This window comes from Malaya genurostris, chromosome 3, assembly GCF_030247185.1.
Source record: "Malaya genurostris strain Urasoe2022 chromosome 3, Malgen_1.1, whole genome shotgun sequence".
NCBI lineage: Eukaryota > Metazoa > Arthropoda > Insecta > Diptera > Culicidae > Malaya > Malaya genurostris.
In genome coordinates this window covers 130,169,135-130,183,692 of record NC_080572.1, presented here as the reverse complement: position 1 = coordinate 130,183,692, position 14,558 = coordinate 130,169,135, and the positions used below count along the sequence as shown (strand labels likewise).

The following is a 14,558-nucleotide window of genomic DNA, read 5'->3' as shown; positions in this document are numbered from 1 at the left end:
ATGTTTTCGGAAGGCATCTAAAGAAGTGAAAATTGCTGTAATGAATAGAGATTTAATAGTTTCATGTGTAGTGTTTGAGATCACCATGAAGTGTTGTGAATAGAGTTACAAACTAGTGGAGTATGCAATAGAACTACGAGTCAAATTAAAGAAATAACTCAACATACTATGGTTATAGCATAACTGCACAGAATTTACGGTGAAAGTTAAAAGGTTCCAATTCTAATGTAAAGTCGGTGTGGACTAGTGTAAATGTGTGAAAATCACAAAAAGGTTTGAAACTCAGAAAAAGGTGAAATTCGTGATATTAAACTCAAGTACATGGAGAAACCGAATTGAAGAGTATTACTCCGTATAGAACTGAAAGAAACATCCTCTCCGTTATTCCTCTTCCGCCACCGCTCGGCCGGAAGCTATACACTTCTCTCGATCGATGGGATTTTCTGAGTCCAAAGTACGCACGATTCCCTGCCAAAATACGTCTATGAATTTCTCTGCTGGTGTCATTATCGGCGGTCACCAGTGAGCCCAAATACACGAACTCGTCAACCACCTCGATATCGTCACCGTCTATTAATATTCGTGGTTGGAGGCGTAGTGTTTCTTCTCTAGAGCCTCTTCCTCTCATGTATTTTGTTTTCGACGCATTTAGGCCAGTCCGTATATATATATATATATATATATATATATATATATATATATATATATATATATATATGTATATATATATATATATATATATATATATATATATATATATATATATATATATATATATTTGTATACATATATGTATGTATGTATATATATATATATATATATATATATATATATATATATATATATATATATATATATATATATATATATATATATATATATATATATATATATATATATATATATATATATATATATATATATATATATATATATATATATATATATATATATATATATATATATATATATATATATATATATATATATATATATATATATATATATATATATATATATATATATATATATATATATATATATATATATATATATATATATATATATATATATATATATATATATATATATATATATATATATATGTATGTATATATAGAGTTGTAGGATAGTAGCTGTTTAATGTAACTAATCTGTACTGTAATGTAGGTACATCGCTTTAAACTGTATTAGTGAAAAAGGGGAAAGCTTGCACAATTTATACAATCAATCAACTAACTGATATTCGGAAAAGTGATGGGAGCGTGCAAGTTTTTTCGTATTCACGACATCCAGTTATGTCTCTGATATTAACCACCCACCTTTTTTATTTATGTATTGTACTTACATTCTCTTGGCGACGTTGGAATTGTGCAATTACAGAATTTCAATTCCGTTTGTATCCTTCGTTGTAGAAAACAGTTTGTGAAGCTATATGGTAGATCGTTTGTGATGTTCTCGAAAGGATATCGACATTCTCTTTGTTTCATTGGTTGTCTATTTACATCAGGATAGTTGAACACTTCTATTGTCTTTGAATGTAGAAGATTTTGAAATTGGTCTCAAGTTATGCAAGTTATATTCAATACAAATTACGTTCAATGAGTAGTGCATATATGCTCCTGATTTTCGAAGTCTAAAATTGGGCATCAGAGGATATGGCAACTCCTCGGGACTGTGGATATAAAGCTGAAAGTTGAAAATAAAATATGTTTGGTTATTGATTTCGTATCACTAAAAGGTTGTTTATAAAGTACGGAGAAAAAGGTGAATTATGTTGGTAATTTTTTTTAGGGTTTTATGAAAATTTGTTTTGAACAAGCGAAACTGAAAGCACCATCGGAAAAATAACCCAAGTTAAATTATTAAAAACAATGAAACACTATCAGAATTTTGACTTTTCCTAGAAATGGAGCAGAGGAATCCACAATCTGAGAAAGCGTTTTGCGATGAACTTTAACGATTAGGTTAAAATACTCTATTTTGAGACAATCGAGTTTAAAAACTTACTTATGGATTAAGCCAGTACACAGAGGCATGAATCGATAAAATTACTTCTTAATCCACCTACTGGTGTGATGATGTCTCTCTCTTGCCATTTAAATAGTCTTATTGAAGCATTTGTAAGATTTCATTCTCAGGTATTAGTATAACATAACAAAACGCTTTCAAACTACTCTAAAGGTTATCCGCTTTAGGCCGATCCGAGCTCTCCGGCGTCTACTTTTTCTCTGCTTCGGCTATGGATGAGCTGCACATGTAGCTGTGTGCATGTGCAACTCAGCCATAGCCGAAGCAGAGAAGAAGTCAACGCCGAAGAGCTCGGATCGGCATAATACGGATATCTTTTAAGTCTTTTGAAATCGGTTCTTTCCCATCCGAGAAATTAAAAAAAAAGTGGTTTGTCAGTCACGCCACATATAACATTACGTCTATTGACTCGGAAAAGTTTTCCCTAACCCTTCCAAAATTGATTGACATTGTTAGCTTTCAAATCAGTTTATCCAAATTTATTGAGTCATCTTAGGGAAAATTCAACCGACGAAAAGTTTCGGTTAACCGGTAACGTAAGTTGTACCATTATACTTCCGGTACCAGAAATCTCAATTACTTGCTCTTTAAGATTAGTTCTTAATTTAACAGTATCTTTCAAATGAGCCTTAGCGTGTTGAAATTGGCTCAGTCATCTTTAAAAACCTATAGTAATCCACCTAGAAGTGTAATGATGCCTTTCTTATATAAATCATATTCTCATGTATAATACTGTGATATTATATTCAAATGTTTTTCTTCGATTCATAAAAGAAAACCAAGGGATTGTTTGTGCATGAACTAGTATAACCTACAGAATGAAATACGAGAAAAAGAAGTAAGTTCAACTTGTGTAGGTACTTCCAGCACCGGAACCCGAGCACAGGTATAATCAATGTCGGTTTGTATGGCCATCAACAGCATGACGTACAAACTCTATTAGTTTTTATCCAAATTTTGAAGATTTTTGTTGAATCCAAAATTATGTAGTATTTTTTGGCATGACCATAAGACCTTTCATTTGACCCTAACATTAGTAATATCGGTTCTGAAATCACTGAGAAGAGTGAGTAAGACCCATTTTTGGGCATATGACTATTACCTACCGTCGTTAATTGAAAATCGGGGACCAGGATAGCCGGAATCGGTTTGTTTGGCAGCCCACTGATGAAAGTTACCAATACTAGTAGTTCTGAGGCCAATTCAGATTTTTTCCGTTTTTTGTTACACAGCTTCAGTGACGGCATGAAATGTTTGAAACACTTTCCCCTATAATTCCGGAGCCGGAAGTCGAATCCGGATGAAATTCAAGAATTGCATATAAGATCATTTGAATTTATTTAAATTTCATTTGAACTTTATGCAAATCGGTCAAATCATCGATGAGAAAAGTGAGTGGGATCCATTTTTGAATATACGACCACTATTTCCGGTGCCTCTGGAACCGGAAACCGGGAACTAGGATAGTCCGAATCGGTTTGCATAGTTGACTATTGATAATGGCTATCGACTTGTGTAGTTTTGAATCGAGTTTAGAAATTTTTTACGGTATCTGCTTTTCTCATATAAAAATGCAACATTGTCACTCACTTTTCTCGGAGATGGCTGACCCAATTTTCACAAACTTAGATTCAAATCAAAGGTCTTATGGTTCCATAGAAAGTTCCTGACTTTAATTTGGATCTGATTTCCGGTTTTGGAATTACAGGGTAAAATGCACGAAAACTGAGAAAATAACGTCACTTATTTTTCTCGGTGATAGCTAAGCCGATTTTCACATGCTTAGATTGAAATGAAAGGTCTTACTTCATCATACGAATTTGGATCCGACATCTGGTTCCAGAATTACAGGGTGATATGCACCAAAAATGTCAAAATAATGTCACTCACTATTTTCGAAAAAGGCTGAACCGATCTGCACCATCTTAGATTCAGCTGAAAGGTCTTAGAAAACTATAAGAATATTCCAATCTTGTCAATTTCACGAATATGTTTGCCTTTCTCTTGTAGAAAGGCTATACCATCACTGTGAAAACCGACTTTTGAACCGAGGGCCAGAGCGTCGAATATCACATACCACTGATCAAATGTCTGTGTGTATGTTTGTGTATGAGTGTGTGACAAATATTGTCAATCGCTTTTCGCGGAGATTTCTTAACCGATTTCTACAAACTTAGATTAAAATGAAAGATCTTATGGTTACACACACAGTTCTAAAATTTCACTTGGATCCGACTACCAGTTCCGGAATTACAGGGTAGCATGCACCAAAAATGCGAAAAAGATTCATTTACTTTTCTCAAAAATGGCTGAACCGATTTTCACAAATTAAGATGAAAGATCTTATAGTCCCATACAAAACTCTTGCTTCATTTGGATCTGTCTTTCGGTTCTGGAATTACAAGGTGATATGCACAAACAATGTGAAAATAATGTCCCACACTTTTCTCGGAGAACAACTGAACCGATTTTCACCATCTAAGATTCTGTTGAAAGGTCTGCAGCGCCCTTAGCAAATTTTCCTTTGAATTTTCTAGTATTGTAAAATGTAGGAAGTTATGAAGGAAACTCGTCAAGCGAATCCTCATATCAGCGTAATTGCTACGTTGTTGTAGAAATTTTGTTATAGAAGGTTTCATACAAAGTTCCTGACTTTCATTTGGATCTGATTTCTGACTTCGGAATTACAGGGTAATATGCACGAAAACTGAGAAAATAATGTCACTTATTTTTCTCGGTGACATTTAAGCCGATTTTCAAAAAACTTAGATTAAAATGAAAGGTCTTACTTCTTCATACGAAGTTCTAAAATTTCATTTGAGTCCGACATCTGGTTCCAGAATTACAGGGTGATATGCACCAAGATGTGAAAATAATGTCAATCACTTTTCTAGGAGAAGACTGAACCGATCTGCACCATCTTAGATTCAGTGAAAGGTCTGAGGAAGCTATAAGAATAATCCAATCTTCATAGGGATCGAACCCCTGGTTCCGGAAGTAGGGTGCTTAGTGTAAAAATGTCAATTCCACAAATATGTTTGTCTTTCTCTTGTAGAAAGGCTATACAATCACTATGAAAACCGACTTTTGAAACGAGGGCCAGAGCGTCGAATGTCATATACCACTGAATATAACAAATATTGTCACTCACTTTTCGCGGAGATTGCTTAACCGATTTCCACAAACTTAGATTAAAATGAAAGATTTTATGGTTCTATACAAAGTTCCTAAATTTCACTTGGATCCGACTGCCAGTTCCGGAATTGCAAGGTAATATGCACCAAAAATGCGAAAAAGATTCATTTACTTTTCTCGGGAATGGCTGAACCGATTTTCACAAATTAAGATGAAAGATCTCATAAGAGTCCCATACAAAATTCCTGATTCATTTGGATCTGTCTTTCGGTTCTGGAATTACAAGGTGAAATGCACAAACAATGTGGAAATAATTTCGCACACTTTTCTCGGAGAACAAATGAACCGTCTTCACCATCTAAGATTCTGTTGAAAGGTCTGCAGCAGGTAGGAAGTTATGTAGGAAACTCGTCAAGCGAACCCTCATATCAGCGCAACCTTGTTGTAGAAATGTTGTTATAGAAGCAGTTTCAGAGAGTTCGCGGAAAATATCTCTAAGTTTCGGGTGTCGACCCGTAGACAGTTCAGTCAGTTTTGTAGTGCTTACCGTGGAGTTGAAGTTTTAATGACATAGTTACGTACAGTAGTGTAGATTACTGTACCGGGAAAGATAATAACTAAAGAGTAGTTAGATTAGTTAGAGTTATATAACCTCTAAGAAACTGGTGTTAAAACTCTAGAGAACTGGTGTACAGAAAGTTACAACACTTTCTGTACACCAGTTCTCTAGAGTGAAGAAATAAACGAAGATTAAATATACCAACAAAAAAAAAGAATTCGCGAAAGAATAAAAGAAGAATAAATATACCAAAAACTGATTAGTTTTTATTAATATATTGATTTAAGACAAGTCGCTTCTATACGCAAAGTCGAAGATTGCCAAAGTGCCAATGAATAAAAAGTTTGTGTAAACGACAACGCCAGTTTTTAATATTTCCGATCAAAAAGAAACACTCCTCTAATCCTCCCCGCACGTCGCTCGGACTGCGCGACAATACAAAGTGGTGGCAGCGGTGTTTGTCGCTAGGAAAGCGGTCAGGGCAACGCCAACAGTGCTAGTGGCAAAATTGGAGGTAAAATGATGATCGGCGGATTAGTTATAATAAGGTGAGTAAATTAAAATTGATTACCGTTATTGTATTTATTCTGATCGAAGCTGGCTTGAGCTCGATCAAGTTTCAACTTCGTTAGAGGCAACCAACGTAGAAATTACGTTTGCATTTTACTTGCTTACGGTTTGGCCACGGTCAATACGGAGTGCATTCACTAGGGGCTCATGTTCCAAGGAAAGAAAAAAAGAAAGAAACGCGGGTAAGCTATTGAGGTGGTCATACTGGCAGTAAGGCCTAAGATTTTTTTTTGTCTTCTCTAAAGAGACAATAAACCACGGCAAGCTAAACAGTTGGCACTGCACAGTGGTTTGAATCGACAAAAACGTGAACTTAATTCTCTAGCTGCTAAACCGTTGATCCGATAAACATAGTTCCTTTGGAAAACTCATTCACAAAAATACACCTAGTGATTTGATCACAATAAAGAATGTGCAAAGCCTACTACGATAAAAGTTCAATTCAACTGTGAAAACTGCCTAAGAAAATCATCCAGCACAGCGAGACTAATCGTGATCTACGCTCATACCTACCTCTCCGAAGGACTGCTTAGTGAAGAATGGCCGAAGAGCGCGCCGATCGTGTAGCTGTGTTAGGAAACGCGCGAAAGCGAGGCGTTGCCAACATTACGTGGCAGTGCTACCAACATTGCATTATAGTATTGAAATACTTGAGGGATATGACTGTCAGTAAATAAGCACATACCTCACATCAACAACTTTATTCTCCTAAGAGATAGAAAAAGGATGTCTTCTACAAAGTTTTAGAACTTCTAACGAGAAAAAAACTTTGCCGAAGAAGCTGAAGGTCTAACGCATATAGTTTCGGATATATAATGCATTGTTTTTGAAACCACTTAAAATCAATTTTTTGTACACAACTTTTTTCGCAATTGCTTTCAGTGTCTACTATGTTCGAGACAATTACTAAAAACGTAAAATTACACATTTTTGTTGAAGATTGTGCACGGTTTGGCCTTTTCCCTAAAAAGTTATTTAACATTTAAACTTTTATATACACTAACTTTAACTACTAATAATGGCACATACATATACTTTTTGGAAAGTTTAAATCAAGTAATATAAAGATACGAAGTGTGTAGCGTGGCCTTTTTAAATTGAGTGAATGAGAGAACAAAATATAGAGTGCTTTTTTGACCATTTTCTTAGGAAAAACGTACATTAATAAAATTGTTTATCTTCATATCACGCGTTATTTGTGATATCGATCGAGTTACCTTTAGGCAAAAACTTTTGCAAGAAATTGCAGTCCAGGTATAAACAATAGAGCATTCGTTGAAACACTTTTTTTACTAAAACGACTGTTTTTAGTTTTTTTTAAAGAGCTTTGCAGTAAATGTTAAAACATTGGAATGTAACGTATGTAACGTTGAACCACTCACGCATTTTATTGTAATATTATCATCGACCAAATGCTCCAGCATTTGTCTTATCAGTGTAAACTAGTTTTAAAATGTCTATTGATTACCTACAACGTCTTCTTAAACACAATTTTTGTAGAACCTGTAGATTTAGAGTTAAAATTCTTTATAAATAATGTATCTTTAAACACATACGCATGTTTTTTAGAAACTTAGTGACACAAATTTCTGAACCGGTGAAAAATTCTTTATATGGCACACTGAAAATATAAAGTAGAAGTGCCAGAATTTTGCCAATGCTGGTTCGGTAGTCAAAATTTCCTATATGAAACATGCATTAATTTCTCGTGAAATGATAATACCTTAATGAGAAAAGCACGATCACACCACTAGGTGAATTGATGTATACATATATATACATATATATATATATATATATATATATATATATATATATATATATATATATATATATATATATATATATATATATATATATATATATATATATATATATATATATATATATATATATATATATATATATATATATATATATATATATATATATATATATATATATATATATATATATATATATATATATATATATATATATATATATATATATATATATATATATATATATATATATATATATATATATATATATATATATATATATATATATATATATATATATATATATATATATATATATATATATATATATACCCAAACCTCCATTTACGTACCTCATATATGTATGTATGTATGCTTACACACTGTCCCATTTGCATATATGTGTATATATTTATACATATAAATGGTCGCTTTCACTTCACCAATATTTATATGTATAACGATATAGATATACAAATATTTGCACACATGCGTACGTATATAGTATACATATATACATATATAAGGTACGTAAATGGAGGTTTGGGTATATATATATATATATATCAATTCACCTAGTGGTGTGATCGTGCTTTTCTCATTAAGGTATTATCATTTCACGAGAAATTAATGCATGTTTCATATAGGAAATTTTGACTACCGAACCAGCATTGGCAAAATTCTGGCACTTCTACTTTATATTTTCAGTGTGCCTATAAAGAATTTTTCACCGGTTCAGAAATTTGTGTCACTAAATTTCTAAAAAAAGGCGTATGTGTTTAAAGATACATTATTTATAAAGAATTTTAACTCTAAATCTACAGGTTCTACAAAAATTGTGTTTAAGAAGACGTTGTAGGTAATCAATAGACATTTTAAAACTAGTTTACACTGATAAGACAAATGCTGGAGCATTTGGTCGATGATAATATTACAATAAAATGCGTGAGTGGTTCAACGTTACATACGTTACATTCCAATGTTTTAACATTTACTGCAAAGCTCTTTAAAAAAACTAAAAACAGTCGTTTTAGTAAAAAAAAGTGTTTAAACGAATGCTCTATTGTTTATACCTGGCAGGCCTTCCGAATGCTCATGCGTGCAAAAATGCGACAGCGAGAGCGCACCGATAATGTGTATGTCGCATATTTATCCTGTGAGCGTGAGCACCGACTCAAAGAGCAAACCAAAAGCAAGTAAGAGACGCGTAGCAGGCACATAGCAACGGGATGTGCTGCTTGAAATTTCAGAGCATCGCATTTTCTTCTGCGCGCGACTCGTGCGCTTTGGTCTCAAGAGACAGCGCACGAGATTTTTTATGAGCGCAGCTTGTGTGCTATGTGAGCCACAGTAAAAGCTGCTGTTATTATTATTTGTTCGTGCCTAGAGCGGTTCGTGCGACTTGTGTCCTATCCTAAAGGAAGAGATGAAGAGGATGAAAATAACGTACAAACCACTCGTAGATCGCATGAAGCGAGCGCGCCGCGCTATCTCATGCGACGAAAGCGCTTGAGCCTCGCTCTTGGAAGAATGCGATGAGACTTTACAACGAAGCGTGCATCAGTTTCTGGTGCGGTACGTAAATGTGCCAAAGAGTTCTCTTGAGAGCGGCAAAAGTACGTCGCATGCGCGTGGTATGAAGATAATTATTAATGTGCGTTTTTCCTAAGAAAATGGTCAAAAAAGCACTCTATATTTTGTTCTCTCATTCACTCAATTTAAAAAGGTCACGCTACACACTTCGTATCTTTATATTACTTGATTTAAACTTTCCAAAAAGTATATGTATGTGCCATTATTAGTAGTTAAAGTTAGTGTATATAAAAGTTTAAATGTTAAATAACTTTTAAGGGAAAAAGCCAAACCGTGCACAGTCTTCAACAAAAATGTGTAATTTTACGTTTTTAGTAATTGTCTCGAACATAGTAGACACTGAAAGCAATTGCGAAAAAAGTTGTGTACAAAAAATTGATTTTAAGTGGTTTCAAAAACAATGCATTATATATCCGAAACTATATGCGTTAGAACTTTAGCTTCTTCGGCAAAGTTTTTTTCTCGTTAGAAGTTCTAAAACTTTGTAGAAGACATCATTTTTCTATCTCTTAGGAGAATAAAGTTGTTGAATTGAACTTTTATCGTAGTAGGCTTTGCACATTTTTAATTGTGATCAAATCACTAGGTATATTTTCGTAAATGAGTTTTCCAAAGGAACTATGTATATCGGATCAACGGTTTAGCAGCTAGAGAATTAAGTTCACGTTTTTGTCGATTCAAACCACTGTGCAGTGCCAACTGTTTAGCTTGCCGTGGTTTATTGTCTCTTTAGAGAAGACAAAAAAAATCTTAGGCCTTACTGCCAGTATGACCACCTCAATAGCTTACCGGCGTTTTTTTCTTTTTTTCTTTCCTTGGTACATGAGCCCCTAGTGAATGCACTCCGTATTGACCGTGGCCAAACCGTAAGCAAGTAAAATGCAAACGTAATTTCTAAGTTGGTTGCCTCTAACGAACTTGAAACTTGATCGAGCTCAAGCCAGCTTCGATCAGAATAAATACAATAACGGTAATCAATTTTAATTTACTCACCTTATTATAACTAATCCGCCGATCATCATTTTGCCTCCAATTTTGCCACTAGCACTGTTGGCGTTGCCCTGACCGCTTTCCTAGCGACAAACACCGCTGTCACCACTTTGTATTGTCGCGCAGTCCGAGCGACGTGCGGGGAGGATTAGAGGAGTGTTTCTTTTTGATCGGAAATATTAAAAACTGGCGTTGTCGTTTACACAAACTTTTTATTCATTGGCACTTTGGCAATCTTCGACTTTGCGTATAGAAGCGACTTGTCTTAAATCAATATATTAATAAAAACTAATCAGTTTTTGGTATATTTATTCTTCGTTTATTCTTTCGCGAATTCTTTTTTTTTTATTGGTATATATAATCTTCGTTTATTTCTTCACTCTAGAGAACTGGTGTACAGAAAGTGTTGTAACTTTCTGTACACCAGTTCTCTAGAGTTTTAATATCAGTTTCTTAGAGGTTATATAACTCTAACTAATCTAACTACTCTTTAGTTATTATTTTTCCCGGTACAGTAAACTACACTACTGTACGTAACTATGTCATTAAAACTTCAACTCCACGGTAAGCACTGCAAAACTGACTGAACTGTCTACGGGTCGACACCCGAAACTTAGAGATATTTTCCGCGAACTCTCTGAAACTGCTTCTATAACAACATTTCTACAACAAGGTTGCGCTGATATGAGGGTTCGCTTGACGAGTTTCCTACATAACTTCCTACCTGCTGCAGACCTTTCAACAGAATCTTAGATGGTGAAGACGGTTCAGTTGTTCTCCGAGAAAAGTGTGCGAAATTATTTCCACATTGTTTGTGCATTTCACCTTGTAATTCCAGAACCGAAAGACAGATCCAAATGAATCAGGAATTTTGTATGGGACTTTGAGATCTTTCATCTTAATTTGTGAAAATCGGTTCAGCCATTCCCGAGGAAAGTAAATGAATCTTTTTCGCATTTTTGGTGCATATTACCTTGCAATTCCGGAACTGGCAGTCGGATCCAAGTGAAATTTAGGAACTTTGTATAGAACCATAAAATCTTTCATTTTAATCTAAGTTTGTGGAAATCGGTTAAGCAATCTCCGCGAAAAGTGAGTGACAATATTTGTTATATTCAGTGGTATATGACATTCGACGCTCTGGCCCTCGTTTCGAAAGTCTGTTTTCATAGTGATTGTATAGCCTTTCTACAAGAGAAAGACAAACATATTTGTGGAATTGACATTTTTACACTAAGCACCCTACTTCCGGAACCAGGGGTTCGATCCCTATGAAGATTGGATTATTCTTATAGCTTCCTCAGACCTTTCACTGAATCTAAGATGGTGCAGATCGGTTCAGTCTTCTCCTAGAAAAGTGATTGACATTATTTTCACATCTTGGTGCATATCACCCTGTAATTCTGGAACCAGATGTCGGACCCAAATGAAATTTTAGAACTTCATATGAAGAAGTAAGACCTTTCATTTTAATCTAAGTTTGTGAAAATCGGCTTAAATGTCACCGAGAAAAATAAGTGACATTATTTTCTCAGTTTTCGTGCATATTACCCTGTAATTCCGAAGTCAGAAATCAGATCCAAATGAAAGTCAGGAACTCTGTATGAAACCTTCTATAACAAAATTTCTACAACAACGTAGCAATTACGCTGATATGAGGATTCGCTTGACGAGTTTCCTTCATAACTTCCTACATTTTACAATACTAGAAAATTCAAAGGAAAATTTGCTAAGGGCGCTGCAGACCTTTCAACAGAATCTTAGATGGTGAAAATCGGTTCAGTTGTTCTCCGAGAAAAGTGTGGGACATTATTTTCACATTGTTTGTGCATATCACCTTGTAATTCCAGAACCGAAAGACAGATCCAAATGAAGCAAGAGTTTTGTATGGGACTAAAAGATCTTTCATCTTAATTTGTGAAAATCGGTTCAGCCATTTTTGGGAAAAGTAAATGAATCTTTTTTTTTATATATATATAATAGCAATAATAGATGCACACAGTAAACTGAGAAAGTTAACTGGATTCTAGGTCCTTACCATGAAACTGACGGTATCGATTTGTCTATATCTAAACTCTAATGCTGCTTCATGATTTTCAATAGTATATTTGAATGGTAGTTTATCGTACATCATATCACTTGAAATATAGAAATATTTTCATTAGGTTCCATTTATAGAAGCAATACTAGCAGTAATACTTACTAAGAAAATAGACTATTCGAAACATAACAAGGTCCCATTTCCGTATTCGAAGGTTTGAACAATTTTTGACAAGCATACCTCATTCCTAGATATTTAACATCAATGAGTATTTCTTCACATGATTGAGGCAAAAACTGGTCATGGAAATAAAATTATTCAAACAGTAAAAATGTTAGTTCAATGACAACGTGATGTTTATCATATGCAAATATAACAATAACTGCTAACTCAAGCAAAGCTGAAAACCTGATCCTTTCTAACAGTCGATTAGTTATGAATATGCGGGTGGATAAAGTCACAGGCATAACCGGAAGACGTGAAATCGAATAAAACTGACATCCTTCTTTCACACTTCTGAAAAAAGATAATCATTTCATATTCGATTGTGTTAAGTTTGCAACTTCCATTGCGCTGCTTCCAGAGTTTATTTATTTAATACCTTCCAGAATTTCCTTTGTAAATATTTTAATGGTTCTAAAAAAACCGATTTGCGAATTTTACCAAATGTTCATAACCCAAGTAGCACGTTAAGCTGTTGTTCTGTATTTTCCTACTGATTGTGCAATTTATCAAATTAGTTGATATTACTATTCTGGTAACTGTTGTGTCTTCAAAAAAGCGTACTTTTTCTGTGTTGTGCAACATATCTTCAAGTTCTTCTGCAGTTACGAATATTTATTCACAACGATTATGCAACTGATGCAGAAACTCATGCACCGGTCCCATTATAAATGCAGCAATAAAATCAGCGAAAAAGCAATTGTGAAGCAAGCGGAAACTACTACGTGATGTAAACAAGAATTGAATTGATATTTACAAAAACACAGCAAACATAATTTCTAATGAATAAGTTTCACATTTGATTTTCAATACAACTGCTCGTAACACAAACATGGATCTTTAAAAAAGCGGGTAGGTAATGTCAGAGATGTAACTTGAGGTCGTGAATACAAAAACAACTGGCATGTTCCTTAACACTTTAAAATATCAGTTAGTTGAACAATTGTATGAATTATGCTAGCATTCACCTTTTTCACTACTAAAAATTGAAACGATGCACCTAAACTAAAGTTCAAATTAGTTACATTAAACATTCTGAAACACAATTAAATATTATGAAATAATCAGTATAGTTCTTTATAATAAAAAGTACGGGTGTGTAATGTCAGAGACATAACTGGATATCGTGAATACGAATAAAACTGACACGATTTCTTTACACTTTCGTATTCGAATTAATAGTTGATCGATTGTGTGAATTGCGAAACTTTCCCCCTTTTCACTACTAAAATTTTAAACTATTTTTGACGTCGATTATCTCCTTTCGGATTTGCATATTTCATTGAAAGAAACTATCAAGATGCTGTTCATGATTCATTTCTGCCTTTTAGAAGGTCCAAATTGTGGAACTCTACACGGGCAAAATTCCGATTCTTGAAATGAGCAAAACGAGTCATGATTTGGGGAAAATAATATATTTTCATGTTATGATAATACACCATGATTAAAATTTCTCGAATCATGAACCATTCGGACTGATTTCTATGAAATTTAGACGTAACGCACTTGAAGTTGTTGGGTATAACTTCAGGCGTATTTCTGCTACGATGGTAATTTTTGCAACATAAATTCAGGCGTTATGTGTGATTTTTGCAACGATGGTCATTTTTCCAATATAAATACAGTGAAAAGCACGACGAACTTCTTTCAAAAT

General features: G+C 34.0%; 1 protein-coding gene across 1 annotated transcript in view; it reads right to left on the bottom strand.

The window, feature by feature from the left end:
- LOC131433986 (sodium channel protein Nach-like) overlaps positions 1-14,558 on the bottom strand; it is a 342,869-nt gene that overhangs the window by 209,027 nt on the left and 119,284 nt on the right. Inside the window, exons 3-6 of the mRNA XM_058600606.1 lie at positions 12,845-12,978; positions 12,680-12,779; positions 1,597-1,689; positions 1,349-1,532 (exon numbers count right to left, since the gene is read on the bottom strand). Of these exons, the coding sequence (XP_058456589.1) occupies positions 1,349-1,532; positions 1,597-1,689; positions 12,680-12,779; positions 12,845-12,978 (511 nt within the window). The remainder of the gene's footprint in view (positions 1-1,348; positions 1,533-1,596; positions 1,690-12,679; positions 12,780-12,844; positions 12,979-14,558) is intronic.